This window comes from Colletotrichum chrysophilum, assembly GCF_026319265.1.
Source record: "Colletotrichum chrysophilum strain AFK26 chromosome Unknown scaffold_9, whole genome shotgun sequence".
In the NCBI taxonomy this organism is placed as follows: Eukaryota; Fungi; Ascomycota; class Sordariomycetes; order Glomerellales; family Glomerellaceae; genus Colletotrichum; species Colletotrichum chrysophilum.
In genome coordinates this window covers 468,370-488,449 of record NW_026517296.1, presented here as the reverse complement: position 1 = coordinate 488,449, position 20,080 = coordinate 468,370, and the positions used below count along the sequence as shown (strand labels likewise).

General features: G+C 52.7%; 4 protein-coding genes across 4 annotated transcripts; 1 reads left to right on the top strand and 3 right to left on the bottom strand.

Annotated features, from left to right (window-relative positions):
• Positions 1-2,194: 2,194 nt before the first annotated feature.
• On the bottom strand, positions 2,195-3,055 carry COL26b_001992 (uncharacterized protein; the record flags this gene model as incomplete). The annotated part of the gene is made up of 2 exons (XM_053174926.1): positions 2,195-2,383; positions 2,411-3,055. 2 exons carry the CDS (start codon positions 3,053-3,055, stop codon positions 2,195-2,197), a joined length of 834 nt encoding a protein of 277 aa, XP_053041221.1.
• A 1,094-nt stretch (positions 3,056-4,149) lies between these two features.
• Positions 4,150-5,046, top strand: COL26b_001991 (uncharacterized protein; the record flags this gene model as incomplete). The annotated part of the gene is made up of 2 exons (XM_053174925.1): positions 4,150-4,534; positions 4,688-5,046. 2 exons carry the CDS (start codon positions 4,150-4,152, stop codon positions 5,044-5,046), a joined length of 744 nt encoding a protein of 247 aa, XP_053041220.1.
• A 5,013-nt stretch (positions 5,047-10,059) lies between these two features.
• On the bottom strand, positions 10,060-11,325 carry COL26b_001990 (uncharacterized protein; the record flags this gene model as incomplete). The annotated part of the gene is made up of 3 exons (XM_053174924.1): positions 10,060-10,453; positions 10,513-11,132; positions 11,227-11,325. The coding sequence occupies 3 exons, from the start codon at positions 11,323-11,325 to the stop codon at positions 10,060-10,062; spliced, it is 1,113 nt and encodes a 370-aa protein (XP_053041219.1).
• A 1,777-nt stretch (positions 11,326-13,102) lies between these two features.
• COL26b_001989 (uncharacterized protein) lies at positions 13,103-14,014 on the bottom strand (the record flags this gene model as incomplete). Its single annotated transcript, XM_053174923.1, has 2 exons — positions 13,103-13,864; positions 13,919-14,014. 2 exons carry the CDS (start codon positions 14,012-14,014, stop codon positions 13,103-13,105), a joined length of 858 nt encoding a protein of 285 aa, XP_053041218.1.
• Between the last annotated feature and the right edge of the window lie 6,066 nt (positions 14,015-20,080).

The following is a 20,080-nucleotide window of genomic DNA, read 5'->3' as shown; positions in this document are numbered from 1 at the left end:
TCGCCATTAATATCAAGAGTAGCAGAGCTATCGTCACAATGATCGAGATTCTCGCCCATGTAATCATCCAATTGCTCATGATGGAATCTTCGTTTGAAGCCTTCGTTCTCTCCATTCTTTGTAGTTGTGGAGACCACAGAAGCACCTGGATCCTTTGCGACGGTTTCAAGCATGGCTTTTCCTATTGTTGATTGCAAAGGCGATGTTATTGCTTGGATCGAGCTTCGTTCCCTATCAGATTCAGACGATCCAACGTCTTGACTTGGTGCATTGGGCTGTTTTTCCGCGGTGTCTTCAAGATTTAGATCCTGAAGGCTATAGATGTTCAAGATTAGTGCCCGAGAAAGCAGTTTAAACCCCAAGAAACGGGAGTTAATATCCGCTACTTGTGCAGCAAGACTCTGGGGTTTTCTGATGAGGCCAAAGTCTGGGCCAGGTAAGGCCATCAAATTATACAATTCATCTTCAAGGTCTTCCATGGATTCAGTCTTCTGGGGGCAGCCGAGAAATATCTGCAGCACATTCGGATGAGCGATTGCAACGGGTGGGTGTGGCTGTCAGAAAGCCAGGATATACTTACAATTGTTGTAGAGAGTCTTGCGATCTGATCGAGAGCCCTGTTATACTCCCATTTTCCGGGATCATCCAAGTCTTCCATGGGAAAAGAACGAGTGGCTTCCATCAAAACCTTTTCCAGCCGTCAATAAGACGCGACTTTCTGACTGAGCTAATCGAAGGACCACTTACCTCCTTGACTATGCTACCTCCAATGTCATGGCAAACCCACACTATCGGTCGATTCATTTCCGCCCGTTCAATGAATTAGCTGGTATACTCAGAGGTTCTGATATCACACGTGATGCTTACATCTGGGAGGTGGCAGCGCTTTGCAGCGTAAAGATGCAATAAATTTCGGGCTTCAACTTCGACACCACCCATTTGAAAGACTCTTGAACGGTCCCTTGCCGCATAGACATAATCAAGCTGTCGGATGGCGAAGGTGTCGAATAATTCATGTCGCAACCAAAAAGACCCGTCCTTATCCCTCCACACACTGGCATGATCATCGCGAATTCCATGAACAGTGATCACACTGGTCATATGTCAGTGTTACGCAATGGAATGTCATTCTTGATAGAACATACTCGTATTCGGCGTCGTCAGAATATCGTGTGTTGAGACCCAATTCAAAACCTTCGTCTGCAACAGGCGTGACGGGGCGAGACAGTGGGAAAAGCCTCGTAGTATCTCTTGTTGATGACGAAGTTGTGGACTTGATGTCATCTTCTTTGTTGTCAGATTCCGATAGCATGCCCCGAATGCTACCAGTCTCTAACTCTGCTTCATTTAGTACACCCGCCATCTGGCCAGATGCTTCGTCGTGTAGGGGATGTGGCCAGTCTTGCGGCGAAACAGACGTGTTGCCGTTTATTCACACAACAATTTGAAGATCAGGATGGAAACAAACGTGCGAGGGCGACATCGATGATCGGGAGGGGTATGCTACCAATGTCTTCAGGCCTCTGGTACCTTGCCACAAAGTGTTCCGATGCTAGCACTGAACAAACCTTTTTGGGCAGATTATTTGCGAACGTCAGACATCCAAAAACAGGTACGAGGTCGTGACTTCTGTCTGGTCCTGAATACAAGATATCAAGTCAACCCACTAGCCACTTTTAGCGATGAATGCAGGCTCTATCAATAGTTCTATGCAAAGTCGACTTGGCAACGTAAGACGTTCCCGAATAGGCACGTAGCCCGGTTGCAGATAGGCAGTGCGAGCTGACCGCAGCCAACTCTTCCTCTGGATGTCTTTTGAGCCCGACCACATCCGATTTGTCGGGGTTTGCGCCACTACGATAAGTTCCTCTAGGAGCCTGGCATAGCCACATTATGACAACCAATGTATTCGAAATGGCTTATCATCTTCAACCCGAATGCTGCTCTCCAAAATGCGCCTGTGCGAGAGCCAGGGTGCCAGAACACCTACTTGCTAGACGTCGTCACTGCCACGGAACGAGGAGACTAGCATAAAACCAATCAATTGATAGATAGATTATTAGGTATGATCTTTTATAATCAGTAAACATGTACCTAATTGCCTTATTCATGCTTTCAAATATCTACTTTGTACTATGGGGGTCTGGAACGTTCCATACCCAATCCAACCTGAATCAATCCAATCCTTCTGCTCCTAATCATCCAGCATCATTTGGGAGAACTTTACGTCACCAAGCTTTTGTATATCAACACTTCCTAATTCTTCCATGTCGTAGTGCATGGGTCCGTGTCTGGTGTTCAATCCAGGCTTCAAGAAAATAGGGTCGTCTTCAGGGATCCGACTGAAGACATTTTCTAGCGATGTCCACATATCCGCCTTGCACTGCAATGAGGGCATACAAGTGAATACTTCCTCGTCACTCCTCTTGATCCGTACAGCCACGCGGATAGCAGCTGGAACACCTGTCTCGAACGTGCTGTTCTCTAACAGTGTCCACTTAGCAATGCGGTTTGGTGGCATATTATTCATAACAGTTTTGCCGCCGGTAATAGTCGTTGCATCAGCCGTCTCTCGGGTGATCGTTTTCTCCCACTTGATAGAAGTACTAGCTTCTACTACAGCACTGGCCCCTAGGCTTGTTTCAAAGCCCTTGGTGGTAGTCTCCGACTGTTTGCTAGGGCGGAAGCTGTAATTCCCGTCGAAAGAAATGGCCTCGACTTCTGGGACAGAGTTGGTGGTACTGGAGCCGTCGAAACGAAGCTCAATAGTGGCTCTGGAAATTCGTCGTGCTTTCTTTTGGGGATCAAACCGAAATTCAAATACCAAAATTGTTGACCAGTACTTGCTTTCCGCAGACATAGCTCCATGAACGGCGTCGATAAGTGTGCATCTGGTGGCAACTGCGCCTGCCCGCTGAATCACTTCCGGGCGTTGGTACGAATCTTCAGGATTGTTCTTGATGTGGAATCCGCTGCCTTCGCTACCGCGTTGAAACATGGGGATGTCCAACACTTGACCCCCATTGCCGTGGTCAAAGGACTCTGGCTCGGACATATTTTTGGAACAAGCCCCTAGCGTGGGCAAGAGTTTGGTGCTCAAGATACCGAATCGCTGACGGCGCTGCAAAGACTGAAGGTAATGCTTCCACATACTTTCCGCGACAGGAACCGAATAATAAATACCCAGCCGTCTAATAGAGAGGCACTCGTATTCGAAGGGGCTTCTCAAATGGCTCGACCGAGAATATCGGGCTGCGTACCGGACTCGGCTATGTACTTACCTAGATACTTACCAAAGTCAAGCAATCACCATGAAAGTCTAACAGAACGGGCCAGGACAACACGCCAGAAGGCTAAAAATAACTTGGCCAGGCACACGCTACAGCAGTTGGCGAACTGAACGATTCGTGGATTGAGATTTACCGTTCGGTCTGAATACTCGATTGGGATCGGCTGGGGAGAAGAAAACAGGAGACGGTTTCAATATTCTGCGCCTCGAGGGTGGGCGGTCACACCGGCTTACGTGCCATCTTGATTAGAATGGCATGTGCTGCATGTGCACCGGCTATACGAACAACATACGTGTACTTCATACCCGGACAAAATACTTTGCTCACGACAAGGCTACGGTACGTTGCAATTTACACAAACATTTGGGAGACCAGCTGAACTTTGTGTTTGCGGGGGCTGAGCCATTTTAAGCTGTGAGAAATTTGAGATTCATTCATGCAAAAAAGAAAAAGAAAAAGAAAAAAACCTGTTTGAGTCTCGCAATCGCTTCTCACTACGTGCTTTGACCAATAGTTATTCAACTCCCCATCGACATTCACTTTCAGTTCCCCTAACCTCTCTCACACTGTTGCAAAATGTCCAACCGTCAAGATAACTGGCAGTCCGACTCTGAAGAAGACGACGAAGATCACGATGAGGAGGAGGAAGATGACGATGAACAGGAGGGGGGGGGTGGGCCAAGATTCGCGAACAGCGGAAGAAGAACGCATCAGCCCATATGATAAGGCGAAAGCGATTGACTACATAAAGTCGAATTTCAAAGACGGCGCGACCGCAAACGATGAAGCAAGCGAAAATCTCATCAATATATTCTTGACCAGTTTTCCTCGAGTCGTTCAGGGCTTCTCGCATGGGAGAATGTCCATCCTACATACCATCATCAAGGAGATGAAGAACGACGAGGCGCGGGACCCACTACAAGCTTCAACGATCAGACCGCTATTTAACAGAATCGTCAAAGAGCATCCAGAGCTGTTGGCCGAAAAAGACATCAAAGGCAGAACCCCGCTGTATCGCGCCATACACTACCACAGAAGAGCCTCCGTCTTGGTAGACTGCATACTGGAGAACTGCGAGAACCAGCTTGTGAAGCAGCATGTTGATTTTGCACTTGAGCAGAAGTATGGAACCAGCGACAGCTGGAAAACATGCTTGACTTTGGCATTTGAGAACAACATGAATGCAAGTGTGCTGCAACGTCTAGTCAAGCATGCGAGCGAGACTGCTCTCAAGCTTCAGGATAGTTCTGGGAAAACACCGTTGCATTACGCTGTCAATTATGAGCATTGCACCGATCAAAGAGTCGGGATAATCGATCTTTTCCTGGAAAGGGACCAGGAGATTGTTCGGCTTCAGAAAACAAACAATCCTTGGCAGCCTATTAACACCTTTCTAGATATTACGTACAAGAGAAAGAAAGGTAAAACGGAAGAAATCGAGACTTCCGTCTACGGCGAGCTCGAGAGAACATTCAAGGAGCATCAGAAGCAGAACAAGTTAGGAAAGAGAGACGAAACGGGCATCAAAACAGCGGGCAGATCCTCTCGTGTCAATGGACATGGACCAGCGAAGACAGACCACAAGTTGAAGGCCCCAAAATCTTCCAAAGTGACAACCATTCAAGATGAGATTCCCGGCACAAACATGAAGAAGAATGGGGAGTCTGAAGTTCACCCGAAGAATGATGACACGCCCACCACCAAACTTGCGCGCGGTGACCCTACCCCAAAACAACTCAGACACCCAAAGGAGTGACTGGATGAAGCGGTGGGCGACAAGCCGAAGTCTCGAGTCACTACTAATGGTCCCGACCATGCACCTCTCATGCAGTTGAAAAAGGTCGGGACACAGGGACTTGACATTGAACACGAAGAGATGAAAGAGAAGAGCGCGGCCTGCTCGGAAGAAGCGTCCAACAGCCGACATCGTCACTCAGACAGCAATTACAAACGAGTTCAGACGATGCTAAAAATACACTATATGCGGGAAAGAACAGTCAAAATGGCAATCTCCTTTCTTTACGGGAAGAATGTTCGTAGAGGTAGGATAGCCAACGAGTGGCAATTCTCTGCTTTGCGCTGATCCAAAGGGTAACAGACAAACTCATTTGCTTCGAATATGAAGGCCCATTGTCTATTCGAGATGATCTGTTCAAGAAACGATTGGGGGAGAATCGTAAGAGTGGGGTTCGATTTGAAGACGTATTGATGTACGTCAGATTCCCAATATTGGTCACCGTTGAGCGTACCGGCAAATATGCCACAAATTCAGAACGGGGACGACAAGACATGAACTTCTTCTTCGACTGGTTATACGAGAAGGGTGTGCGATATATACTTAAAGTCGAGGTTGAAGACAGCGGCACAAGAGCGCATAGCGATGACGCAATACAGAAATCGCTTGGTCAAATTGTGGTCGAGCATTTGGACTGGCGAAAGCCCGACTTGGATCCTGGTGTCATTTGTCATATTGGCAGAATCGCTGAAAAGTCGAAGTCAAAAACCCTGGAAGAGCATTACATCGATGGAACCAGCAGTAGTATCCGTAGAGTATCGCTGAAATGGAGCGGCGGCAATGCTGTTTTGCGAGCCTGGGGCGAGCCGGATGGTTTACCTCAGCTGCTAGGGCTCACAGATGTCTTTCTCCATCTTCCGGCACCCACCGAGGTATGGCCCTTCTAGCTTGTAGTCTGGACATTCTTGCCTATCTAAGGTACGATCGTGTCTTGAAATGGACTGGTGCTGACTTGTAGGCATGAAGATGATCGAAACGACCAAGTGGGTAACGGCCAAAATCGCTGAATTCGAAGCACGCCTGAACAAGAACGCTCAAAACACTCGTAAGGCTAAGGATCCGGTTAACTCGGCATCGCAGAAGAGAAAGATTGAAGTCGTTGATTCTTGGAGTCAGAGTCAAAAGGGAAGCAGGATCCTCATGTCGTCCGGCGGCCCTTCCAAATCAACTGGGCAAACTAACCCGCACACTGAGCACCAGTGGCTTAATTGGGTCGATCGATTTGCCACATGCATGTATGAATTCTGGAACGAAACGGTGCAAAACTCGAGGGAGCAGAACTCGAAGGAGCAAAATTCGAAGGAGAAAACCTCGAGGGATGTTGGTAGCCATGGTTTATCCGACCTTGATGGCTTGAGCAAGCCTGTGATTGTTGCGTTGATCGACGATGGCGTCAACGTTTTTGACCCTGAGTTCTCGGGCCGTTCAATTGATGGAAAGACCTTCGACCTTCAAGATAATTGGGTCGGACAGTATTACAGTTCATCTCAGGGCCACGGCACCGAGATGGCAAGACTGATCTGGAGAGTGTGCCCAATGGCCAGCATATACTCAATTCGGCTCAAGACTCATCCCGGCCAAGGAAAAGAGCATTCCACAATAAATGCAGCTTCTGCAGCATCGGCAAGTACTATCCATCAAGACACGTGTGGCACATATACTTATGCTCCTACTTGTGCAGGCCATTGAAGCCGCACTTGAAAGGCAAGCTTCCATCATCTCCATGTCATGGACTATATCAGAGCCAAAGAACGACAAAGAGAAAGACTATTTGAAAAGGGTACTGGAAAGAGCATGCAAAGATGAAGTAGTCATGTTCTGTTCGTCGTCAGATGATATTTCAGAAGACCGCCATTATCCATCCGCCTTCAACCCAGAAAGTTTCCTACGCATCGGTGCTGCACACAGTGATGGAACTTCCTGGGGCCAGGCTGGAACAAACGTTGATTTCATCTTTCCTGGAGTCAATGTCATTACAAGTCGTGGAACCAACAGACCGAAATACTTTACTGACGATACCTTGTTAAACAAAGAATCAACTGGGTCCAGCATCGCCACCGCTCTGGCTGCCGGTCTAGCCACCATGATAATATATTGCTTCAAGGCAAGCTTACTGGCTACTGCCACAACAAGAGCAGAGAAGAAGGAAAACCGCACTACCAGGTATGACTCTGTACGTCCCGAGCATCTTGCGAAGATTGTCCAGCGCGCCCAACTCGAGCGGGCTTTCGAAAAGATGGGCTTAATGCCAAAGTCGCGATACATCACAGTTTGGAAAAGATTCAAACCAGTGTGTGAAGTGTTCGATGGAGAAGAGGGACAAGTTGATTATATGGATAAACTCCAGAGCATCACAGACATGTGCTCGGAACTCGTTGAGCGGCAGAAAGCAAACCCATGATCAAGGCTACTTGCCTACTAGGAATCAAAAGGCCACCCTTGTATCTTGTACCAGATTGAAAAGTCTTTCTCACTTCACCCTTAATTTCGAACCCAATTAGCTCTTTAGCATATAACAGTTTCTAGTTTTTGATACGACCTAAGATTATGGAGCCCTTGAGAATCAATTGGCTTATTTTCTAGCCTCAAAATGGAGACAAAGAGCATCCGCTATGTAGTTTCAGCTCAGGCTTCTATTCCCGCAAACATCCAGTCTGCGCATTCTAAGTATATCTGGACGGGATAGATCACTGAAGATGATGCCATAAGCGAACACATCATAGGTGGATGCATTCTATACAATATAGAATCACACATGTATCGCTTGCATACTAGATAGATAAGTACTAGAAACGAGCTATCGACAACCTAAGTTTCAAAACACCGCTCATTCTGTCTTATATCTGCCCTTTTCCGCTTTCAGCCCACTGAGTATGGGCTGAAATGCTAAGTTACTTCATAAATCGCGCACTCTGGCACTTTGATTCATATTGAGCCGCCGACAAAAACAGGTCTTGGTCTATGACGAATTCAGCAGACCATATTTGATGTCCCAGAAGTCCAGTCAAGAGGCATCGAGAAGCACAGTTTCATTTGCCTGTCAGTTAATAAGCATCTTTGATGTATTTTATGGACATCAGATGCAAGAAGAAAAGAGGAGGGGGGATGGTTAGGTGAACAGATGCTCTGTTTTCGCTGGGCCTAGTCCGTTGTAGAGGAGACAACGATGAGACTCATACCGCATTCGCAATGGTAATGAGAATGATTCGAATCAATCTCTGCCTCAAATGACATCACTTGGTTCGTGGCAGAAAATTTGCTTCACGTTCTTTCGGCCAATCTATATCCAGCAACCAGCGTCGCGATAACTAGAACACTGCAGTGCCCCCACTGGCGAATGCCTGCACTCGGATATATCGAGAGAAAACAGCCCGAGCTCGACGTCGGGCACCAATTGCCAGGGGAAACTTGAACTCCATCTATCAATATCGCCGCAATCTCATAGGCTTGTTATCCAGTAGAGGCCTAGGGGCGGTCGTTGAGAACCTCCAGGTTAGGATTAAGCTGTGCCCTCGCCATCCGGCTGCTCTACCGCCGTCCTATGATTCACCCACTACACAACAAGGACATGAACCACATATTCTGGGTAGGCTCAGTGAGATCTCATCAAGATCGATTCTGCGATGGGGAATGTTCTCTACCATCCAAAAGGCCAGATTCGACTACGCCACCTTGAAACATGAAGCATTATCGGTAGTGCGGGCGCAAAGAGGTCATTTGGGCTGGCGTTGTAGATCCCAACCCGCTTGCGTGGACTTTTTATATCTTTCCTGCTAGAATAGTTTGTCATTTCATCAGAAACCGCTAGCTGTAGATACCACTTGACGCGCCCGCCTTCCTGCTTCCAAAAACACCGACACAGCTCCTGTACCTCAAGCCCGTCTTCTCAGCAATGTATAATAACACCAATCCCTCGAAATATTTCAGACCATCAAATCTTGCTAGTCGAAACGTAGCATGTTGCGATTTGGGAAACTGCACAGGTTGTTGATCTAGTGTCACTGCACGCCAGTCTACGGAGGCGCTCAGCGCGAGCCAGAACGCATATCTCGCATACTTCCAAGTTTCATCCACGACTTATTCATTCGGAATAACCATCAGAGAGTTATACATACCCGAGCGTGTGGGGTATGAAATCAAAGAGGCGCTACGTACCACTTCTTACCCATCGGTATGCCCACTTCGTGTTGGTAGGCCGGGCGCGCACTTCTTAAGGAACAGTTGGCCTCAAAATAAGGCCCCTTGCAACAGCGTCTTCCAGTAGCAAACATTGCTTGGAGATCTCTGCTATCGTTTCCTTGAGCCTTAAATAGAAAATCCAATACTGAGATGAGATCCACTGCTAGAGAGGAAAACAGGAACGCCAAGTCCCCAGACCTCAACACCTTGGAGGTTGAGCTAGACGACACTATACCGAAGACACGAGACACAAAGTGTGACTGAATCTGATGCCCAGGGTACATAATGGATGAACAAGTCGTATTTAGTATTGCACCAGACAATGGGGGTCTTCAAAGACAAGTAAAACAGAGACGTGCCGCTTATCCCGAGCCCTCCTGACACCACCTCGCTCCCCAAGAAACGTCTCCCTCCTTTCAGGGCCAAAGCTGACTATTTCTCGCTTATTGCCATTGAATCATCGAAGAACAGCCAACGATGACAGCGCTCGGGCGGCGAGTTGAAGCATTAATGACTACTCAGACAGTGTCCCATGTCCCAGTCAACAGCTCGCGTCTCGTTAACTGTAATGCTCATCGTCTCGAATCCGCAGAGCAAATATCGAATCGATTTGGCGCCTGAAAATCCTTCCGGTCTCTAAGAAAGCCTACTTATAGTTATGAAAGACGCCGCTCAGGAACACGTCGACAGGCGCAACGACACAAGCCACACACACCCTCCTCGAGAAGAAATCTCTAAAAGCAGAGTTAAATTCTATGCAAACTCATCCCACTACTCAAAACCATCTAATGTTTACTACAACTTCGCCCTCCCCTTCTTCCCCTGCTCCATACTCCTCCCCACCAGCTCCCACGCAAACTCCGCCAGCGGGCCCCTCGTGACGGCGTACCGCTTCGCCTGCTCGCTGCTCGCCTGCCCCTGCGCCGCCCGCGCCGCGATGCCCTGCAGCACCGCCGACAGCCGGAACACGTTGAACGCCATGCCCCAGTTGAGCTCCGGCGCCGGGTCCCACCCGGCCTCCGCGCCGTACCACCCCACGATCTCCTCCACGCTCGGCAGCCCCGGCGTCGCGCCCGCGAGGAACCCCTCGTGCGCGTACACGCCCGAGTTGCCGCGCGAGGCCGTGAAGTACGGCGTCAGGAAGTTGCAGAGGTCCGAGAGCGGGTGGCCTACTGTTGACATCTCCCAGCTGTGTTGCCTTTCTGTTAGCTTTGGTTCTGTATCCAACCGTAAGGAAAGGCAACTTACTCGAGAACCCCAATCACCCGCGCCTCCGTCTTATGAAACACAATATTATCAATCTTGAAATCCCCATGGATCAACGTGCCCCGATCCCGCGGCTGCGCCGCCTTATCCTCAAAAAACCCAATCATCTCCCCAAAATGCGGCAAATCCCCCACCCTCTCCCCCGTCTCCCGATCCTCCGCCGCCGCCTGGCTCTCGCAAATCGTCGTCCACGTCGCAATCTGCCGATCGTAAAACCCGTCCCGCTTCCCGTACCCCTCCAGCCCGACGCTCTTGGGGTCGACGCGGTGCAGCCTCGCAAGCGTCTGCGTCGCAGCGCGCCACAGCGCCTTGCGCTCCGCCGGGTCCACGACCTCCGGCATCGCCGCGTCCTCGAAGATGCGCCCGTCGAGGAACTCCATGATGTAGAACGGCGTGCCGACGACGGCGTCGTCCTCGCACAGGCACAGCGCGCGCGGGACGGGCACGTCCGTCGGCTCGAGGGCGTGGATGATGCGGTGCTCGCGCTCGACCTTGTGCGCCGCCTTGGACAGCAGCTTGCCGGGCGGCTTCTTGCGCAGGACGTAGCGCGTCGAGGTCGCGGAGGTGAGTTGGTAGGTCGGGTTGGACTGGCCGAAGCCGAACTGTGGCGCGGAGGAGGGTCAGCGGGGGAGAGGGCCGGGGAGAGGTAGTGCTTGAGGACTGGGAATGGCCTCGAGAAAGACACAATTGACATACCTGCTTAATCTCAATCGGCGTCTTGATCTCCGGGACGTTCTTCTCAATGTACCGCTCCAGCGCCGCCTGGTCAATCGGATGCCTCACGCGTCCCGCCATCTCGTCCTCGTCGACCGTCTGCTGTTGGAGCTTCCTGGGAGCTGCTAATTGGGCCTGTGTCGTCACTGCTGCTCACTCGGCCAATGTCTTCGCAATTCGTCGTAGGTAAGCAGACACCAAAACTGAAGACAGGGCGATGTTGCTGCTTAATGTAACAAACCCCAGAAGTTCAATTGGATGGATGTTCGGACAAGAATCCCGGATACTGGGAACCTTCTTTTTTCCCCTGGTCCCCCTTTGCCGGCCGTTTTGCGTATCCAGCCTCGGCTGCTGCCCAGCAAAATACAGTGACAGACACCTCTAGCGTGCCTTTGCTTATGCGAAAAGAGTCGGTCGGACGCGCCGCGGGTCGGATTTCCCAGGTCCAGAGACATGCCGAGGTCCACCGGCCTGGAGCTCCCACCGCGCTAAGCTAAAGAGCGGGGGAAAGCACCACTGACCACTGCCAGGGCCGCAGCAGGCAAGCTTCCCCCAGGTTTGGGGAGGGAGGGGACACTGGAGAGGGGAGTGCCCAAGCCCACACACCGCACACCGACCACTGACTGGTGCTGACCGACCGCCAACCAGACGACGGGACTGGTCGACGACAACGACGAGCCACGAGTGCGGAGGCGGGTCTCGATAGCCGTACCCGACCGAGCCCAGCGCCTTCGTTGACAATCATTCGACGACCCAAAAAAAGCCTCCTCCTGCTGGTCCCCGGTCCCTTGCGGCAACGCTCGTGGTCCAGCCTCAAGCCAATGCCGCTGCCCGTTTGTCGACCTTTTTGAGTCAGGCCCGCGGCGTCGATTGGTCGTCGCGTCCACGAGGACAGACCTTACGGGCCGTCCCTTTTCACGACGACAATGCATTCACTAGGGCAGACATGTGCGTCATTCGCACCGCAAAGGTTCACGTCGAACAAGGTGATATCTGACATGTAAGTAATTCAATATAGTTTGTAGATTGCTCGCAAAGATCAAATAGTCGTAAAGCCCGTGTTTCTCTCCCAATTCCGAATCCGGCGACGGATTGCCAGGAAACCTCAGTCTATCCCCATCAAGCCATAGAAGCGTAAGGTTGAGAAGAAAAAAGGGGTAATAGTTTGAGAAGGCGTAAAAATATAATCTTCAATCATTCTTCTTTGTCCCGTACATCAGATGCGCCACTGCTGGCGCTTCATTTTTCGTTTTGGTTTTTCTTTTCTCTTCATTTCAACTCCATCCCGTTTGGTAACCAGACCATTCATTTGCCCCTGCAACCATCATCCCCAGAGAAAGTGAACAAAAAGTCCCCATCCCAGCAAAAGATTGTGACATGAAGTGAAGAAAGAAAACAATCAAAAACAACAAGGAGAAGGGGGTAATCGAGTAAACACAAGAGGGGTATCCGTCGTTTCGAGTCGTCCATGCATTCTTCCCTCCCATTTCCCTTGCGGCCACCCGCCTGAACGGGTGCCATGCTGTTGCCAGTCGAGTATTTGTATTAGCCGAGAAAACGAAACGTGAAAAAAGGTGTTAAAAGAGAATGGCCCATGCCGCAATGGCATCGACCAGGCCTGGCAGCCAGAGGGCAACGAGAGTCCTGTGTACCGGCCCGAATGCTGCATTTAAAGACGTCCATGGAACACTCCAACCCCTTGTAAACACACCGCGGAACCGTCTTCCATCGGACTCCCGCCGCCATTATAATCCAATTTCGGAAAGAGTAGAGATGGCTGCAAGACGTATCTGTAGGCTGTCGTAACTTCGTGATCGGAATGCTCGACAAAAGAAGATCGAATTGGCGGCGGCGGAGCTCAAGACTCCTCCTCCTCCTCATCTTCCTCTTCGGGACTCTCAGATGCCGTCTTGGGCTTCTTGTTGGAGTCACCGTCGTCGGCTTCGGACTTCCTCTTTGACCCGGCCTTGGGGCTAGAGTCGTCCTTGGGCGCATCGGTGCCAGAGGCCTTGTCACGCTCGATGGCGGCGACCTCCTCGGCTGTCAGGAAACGTCCTCCGGGTCCACGGGGTCTGCGCATGGCGTGGTTGTGTCTCGACTCGTGGAGATACGGCTTACGACCCTTACTGGTGAGCCTGAGCTGCTCCTCGAGCTTTTGGCGTGCAACGCGACGCTTCAGGATGCGGTGGAATTGCTTAGCGTTGACGTAGAGGGGGGATTCCTCAACGCCGCCGGCGGGCATCTCGGGGGACTGCGGGTGCTGCATGGCCTGGGCTTGGGACATCTGCGGTGGGGCAACGCCGGGGCGCCCGCCGACGTGGTTCATCATTCCCTGAGCCGGGACGCCGGGGCTGGTGACCTGGCTGAGGCGCCGCTGACCACCGGGCAGCTGCGAAACGTTGTTCATCTGGGTCGGTGATCTAGGATCGCGGTTGGCCTCCTTCTTCGGTCCGCCCATTCGTGGTGAGGTTTGGGGCAAGCTAGGATCCGACATGTTGTAGGTGTAGTTCGTTCCCGATGCCGCTGCGGTCGCCGCCATGGCGGCGGCCTGAATCTGGGGCATGGCATAGTGCATGCCCTGCTGAGGGACGTTGTACTGTGGCTGGTACATGTTGTGTCCCTGTGCTTGGGTGGGTGACTGTTGCTGGGTAGACAAAATAGGTGACGTCTGTACGCCGTGAGGAGAGGTGATGTTGCCGGAGGTGGAGTTGTTCGTGTATCCCGAGTGTGCGTTCTGTGGTTGTTGTGGGTATTGCGCGTATTCCATCATACTGGGAATAAGCCTGTTCCGAGAGTGGTCGAGCTGCGATGAAGCTGGTTGTCTTCGTCGCGATGTGCTCAGGACCAATGAGAAGCCGAGCAGGAGGATCTAGCTTGGCGACGGTTTCTGGCGTAGTGGTTGTAATAGCGTGACCGCGGTCGAGAAAATTGGTTTCACGGGTATGGGTCGCGAGCGACGAATGAGTTGCGACGAAAGCTGCCTTTTTGATGAAAATTGAGCCTTAAAACGCTGGAAATGGCCCGTCTGCTTGGGTAGAGTTGGGCACACGCGTTGGGAGCGGGCGGTGGCCTAGGGTACTCTGCCAGTGTGCTGGGAGAGGAGGGGCTCAATCTATTGGCGATGCGTGGATGAGCTGGCAGTGGTGCGCGACGCAAGTGGCCGACCACGGCATATGCAGGCTGATGTAGTCGCGGGGCGGACGCTGGGTGGGTGGCTGAGCCTGGAGTGAGAATGACAGCCACGTGAGTGACGAAGGGTGCTGCTGCCGTGCAAGACGAGGCGGAGAGTCGAGACGGCGGGCGGGATGTGTTTTTGTCGCTACCCGTTTAAGGGTTCTCTGAAGTGGTCCAGTCTGGGTTGACAAGAAGCTGGTCCTGGTCTTGGTCGATTTTGGCCTACCAGCTGCAATGCGGGAAGCGGGTAGTTTTGGACGAAACAGAACGGTCGGTGCCTTGTTTCCCCAGAAAAAGAGGCCGTTTGATTTTATTCCACTTCACGAGTGAGATCTGTCCAACCATGAATGTTAGCTGCTTCTGTCCTCTCCAGGGTATTTGAGCCAATGCTCGGAATGATGCGACAAGAGATTGGTGGAGTGCTGCTCCTGGCTCCTGTCCAGTTCTTCTGCTCGCGCCTCGGGCCACCACTTGATGCGCTGGCAGACCTCGCATGCATGACGGAATATGCATAGACAAGGCCCACCATGCCAACCAGCCCGGCAACACCTCCCCCTGCTGCGGTAGTGGTGGCGGCGCGAAGCCAGAACGCAGTCCAAGCTGCTGTGACAGTGCCCGTGCTTTGCGCCTCTTGAGGGGAAGGGCGTGTTTGTCCAGGCGCTGTCCTGAGTGTCTTGTGTCGCTGCCACCCGCCAGACTCCAGACTGGGCTCACTAAGCGCTTCCCCAAGAACGTACGTGCATCCCGCTGAGGCTACAGTTGGGGTGGTTGGTAGGGGGTCCCTTCCAGTGGTGGTGCCGCCGCCGCATCATTCTCACCTTGCCTCACACGCATGCCAACCGACAGAGGGGGTGCTTCCAGAAGGCATAGAAGGCTTGGTTATGCGGGCGTGCGTCCAGCCAACATACAATGGGAATAATGGCAGCGACAGACAGCAGCAGAAGGTAACGTCAGAGCACGAAATGGTGAAATCGGCGGGGTGTCGCCGTCGCCGATGACCGTAGGTGACGGGCAGAAACAGAGACAGGTTGACGTGGACAAGGAGTGGAGGAGGGGGGCACCGAGGATGGATGGTTACACCTCGGGGGGAACGGGAGGCCGTACAGATGCTGTGAAGGGCGGTGACAATGCGACACACAAGAAAGTACAATAAACGTACCGATGAAGTTGGAGATGCAATGCGGCGAGAGTGTGAGAGTGCGGGCAAGCTTATGGAATCGCCGATGTGTGCGTGTAAAATGCCGTAAGGGAGGGGATTATGCGCCCTGCTCCAGTCAGTAAGCATGCTCTTGGTGCCGGTTTCAGAGGACGCAGAACGCGACGTGTAAGAGAGCGGAGGAAAGAAGAAAATAAAAAACGAAAAAGTGAAGTCCGACAGGTGCCCACGCCACCACCAGCAAGGCGTGTCGTCAAAGTTCAACGTCGAGATTGGTGCCGACACAACGGGTGCCAAGCGCCAAAACCGACAGAGAAGCCAGACCCTGAGGCAAGGTAGCGTGCAACGATGGGCAAATGACGGAGCGGGAAGCCAAAGGTGAAGACGTGACGGCGCCCGTGTTCAGGACCGGCGACAAGGAAGCGCGCGAGCGGGCAAGGCTGGAGAGGAGGGGCGCCAGACGACTTGTGTCGAAGGGCATGCGAAACGTACCTGGTTGGCTGGATTTTTTATTGGCTTTTGGGGGGGATTTTGGGGAATGGCTCCCGGTCTAAGTCGAGGCGAAGCTTTCTGATAGGCTTTTGACTCGAGTGTCACGATATGGGCTTGAGATCGCCTGCAAAAAAGCTTTGGCGCGTGCGTCTGCTTTGCCGTTGCGGGAAGGGCGAGAGGTGTGCGACGCGGTTGGTCTGTCGCGATGCGATGCGGTGCCGTGTGCGGAGCGGAGCGTTGCTGCTGCTGCTGCTGCTGCTGCTGCTTGCTCTGCTGCGAGTTCGACAGGCAGGACAGGAAACAGACAGGAAGATGCTGTTTTCCGCAGGTCCAAGGCGTCACCTGATGGGCTGTCTGGGCCAATAGACAGGTGCAACAAAGGCGATGGCGACGATGATAGGTTTGCTGGTAGTTCCCAGTCGCGAATCGAGAGAATCCACGAGTGTCTGGTAGGTAGGGAAAGCGCGCAGGCGATAGGAAGTGTCCAGTGCGAGCGACGAATGGTTGTCCAATGTCAGGGCGGGAAGGACGTTGACGTTGGAGAAAGTGCGCGGCGGTTGTGAGTGGTCGCAAGAAAAAGGCGAGCTGATTTGCTGGGTTTTGTGGGAGGGCGGGTTTTTTCTGGCTTTTTTGCCTCGTTGGATTCGCTGGATCCTTTTGCAGGCGAACCGGGGCACTCTCTGCACTTTGTACGCCTGTTTCGGAGGGCGGAGGAAGAAGAAAAAAAAAAAGTGCGTGGAGCTTGTGGCGTCGGCGGTAAATGGACTACTTGCTGGGATCCGGGAACCTGTGAGCCTTGGGTGCTAAGGCTACGCCGCTACGGTTGTCGGTGGTGGTCGTGGAGGTGGTGGTGCTGCGCTGCTTGCTGCTGCTGCCTTAGGATACGGGAGAGTCAAGCTTCCCCAAGTGGATTGCGACCGTGGTGGACTGTGATGTGGACTTGGGTTGTTGGAAAAGAGAGGGGGATGGGGCCCAATGTCCAAGGACTTGCGTGGATGTGGACGTGGATGTGGATGGGTGGGAAAGAACCGGGACAGGAGGGGAGGGGTGTTTGCTGACGTTGACGTCGCAGTGAAGGGGGGGAGGAGAGGAGGAACAGGCAGAGAAAGACAGAGGGCCGTGAGAATAGCCGGAAGTGCACCTATCACAGTACACCCCCTCTTTTCTTGGCGTGCGAGGCCGTCGTGTGTGGTGACTTGGGGACCCTGGGGCGCTGAGAGCTCTTGCCCAACAATCAGAGGGCAGGCTGGAGTCGAGACAGGAAGGAAGCAGGTAGGCACGGCACACCTTCCAGGTAGGTGCGGATAGGTAGGGTACCTTAGGCAAGAAGGCAGCCCGAGACCAAAGGAAGCAGGCAAGCAGGCGGCGGGACGGGAGGACCGGAATCTGTTGTTTTTCTTGAGATTCTGCTTGTTGCTCCTCCTGGCAGTGCCGGCTGAGCTGAATTCTGTCTTTTTGCGATATCTTTCCCGTCCAAGGTAGCGGTGTGTGTGTACGTGTGTGTCCTCGAGGCGTCAAGGTGCGTGTGCGTAGCTTCGGCGCTGCACTGCTGACGGCGGGCTTGCTGTTGCTGCTGCTGCTGCTGCTGCTGTGGGCTCACACGTTATGTCGTGTTTCTCCTCCACACTATCACGACAACGTCTTTCTTTATTCTTTCCGCGCGCGTCTTCGCAGATATCTCACACCCGCGATGCAAGATCGATAAAGTGCGAAATGCGGAGCGGATAGCTTTCGCTCTTGATTGGCGATTGATTCGATATGATGTTGAATGTCCAATCGAATGAAAGCAGCCTCGACGTCCCTTGTGTCTGTTTCGAAAAACCAGCTGAGGGCCGAATCTGATTGAGCGGTTCGACCTGGCCTGTCTCTGCTCTCTTTTTTTTTCTGCCCTCGCGTCCGACACGTTTGGTGGGCCGGAAGAGATTGATTGGTTATGGGAGTGAGGAGGTGAAGGACGAGGGGAGAATTCTGAGCGTTGATTTGAGGGGCGGGGCCATTAACCCTTTAACCTCTCTGACTGGCTGAATCAGCGGGTCTAAGTGGGCCCGTCCTGTGGCTGGCGACGCGTTCGCCGCTTCTGATTTGCTGCCATGACGTGATCTCTACTTTTTGTCCGATGTAGCCACCCCTCTGGGCGTGCACGCGCATCGCATGCAACTGTGACTTCCTCGCCTTGGGTGGAGAGGTTGACAATGGTCCAGTCACCTCCAGCGCTCCTTCACTTTCGTCCCTCTATGCGGATGCGCGCCCAACAACCGCTATCCATCATTCATAACGCACTTGCACATCAACTTCATCTGCCTGGCTACTCTATCTGAGTGTCCAGCACTTGGAAATTCTTTGGTAATCGACTCCGCCGTTCATCCTGAAATATTTCCCACCTTTTGACAGCTTATTTTCCCCGAGCGGTTTCTAGACCGTCCGTCCTGTCAACCTCTCAAATTCTGCGCCCAGGTCTCGACTTTTCCGCATGGGGCAAGGTCTCCATCTGCCACGTTACTTCAGCATTTCCCTCTCTTAAAGCAAGCCTGCACGCACCAACAGTGAAGACGCGAAAACATGAGACGAGAAGAGACTCATCACACTGCTGCTCAATGCCTACCCCGACCGACCACCCTGCCACTGCCTGATGGCTACCCGGACCATCACCACCGGAGGCACGGAGGCTAGGTACCGTATGTACGGAGTACCTACGCTGACCCGACCTGGCCTGACCCAAGCTCCAACACACGCGCAAGCAAGCTGGATCGAAGCTCCCCTGAGCTGCCTGAGCTCGTGTCTATCCTTTACAGCACAGCACCTAGCCCTCAGGCTGCCTCAGACTATCTCCGTCCCTCCTGTTTCTCAACGCCTAGCATCTGGTTTCATGGCCTGTCTGCTGTATGCGAGCGGGTGACGCCACAAATAAGTCGGTCAGCTTCGGCACACAAGCGAAAACCTGATCCGACTTCCAACTGCCCGAGGAATGAGGTCGATCGACAGATTCGTGAGCTGGCACTTCAGCAAGGGCTAATTTTAGCGACCGACTCACTCCAAGCTACCGACTGCTTTCGACTCTGCCTCGTTTTTGCCATCTATCGCCGTGACGGAAGTGGGACACACGGACGGTGCGGAGAAGCCATGGGAAAAAAGAAGAGGCGGTGACCACTCCTCTTTTCGCCGGCTGGTCGTACTAGCCTCCCTCGGCTGTTGGCTCTGGAACGGTGAGGGGCAAAAGTCAAGTTCACGAGAGGCTGGGGATGGGAATACGACGAGCTGTTCCAATGGACATTTGTTTGTCCCTCTGCCCGCAAGGGACGCAGAAGAACGCACTCTGGATATAACAGGCCTCTGAAAACCATGGACCCAACGGCCGTCAACAGGCCAGCGCCTGCGAGAGGGCAACGCGAGCGCGATGCTTCGACTGGGGAATCAAGCCTATCCAACGCCAACATTTGGCTCTGTTGGCTCGCTTCTCACAATTCACTCCCCAATGTCCCAATCGCTCAGGGCACGCACTGTCGATCTCTGGACTGCCACTGGCAAAGTTCCCCCGGCTCCCGCCTGTGCGGCTGGGCCTCCCCTGCAAGAGTCACAGTCTTGAATCTCCGGGCTTTTTCTGGCCCAGCTCCGTCCGCGCCGCACCACGCTTTTCTTCTTCCATTGAAGGCCCACTCTCAGCCACTCGGCCCCACGTGACACACACCGCATTAATTCTCTGACGAAATTCTTTCGACTTCTGAGGCAGCATTACCCTGGCCTGAAATCCAGGTACATGTACATGTGCCTTTGGCATGAGAACTCTTCAGTCTTCCCGCCGCCAGCCAGGCGGGGAACATGGGAGTGACACTCTCGAGGGAGCAGGTTGGCTCGGTTGGGCTGCTCATCTCCTCGTACATTGGCATCGCCAGCAATACGTACCCTTTCGGTTTCTGTAGGGCATTTGATCCTTGGTACCGTACCCAAGGCACCAAGCACAATGACGCTGGATCGCGCTCTGCACAGACCACCATGGATGACTCCTCGACAGTCCAC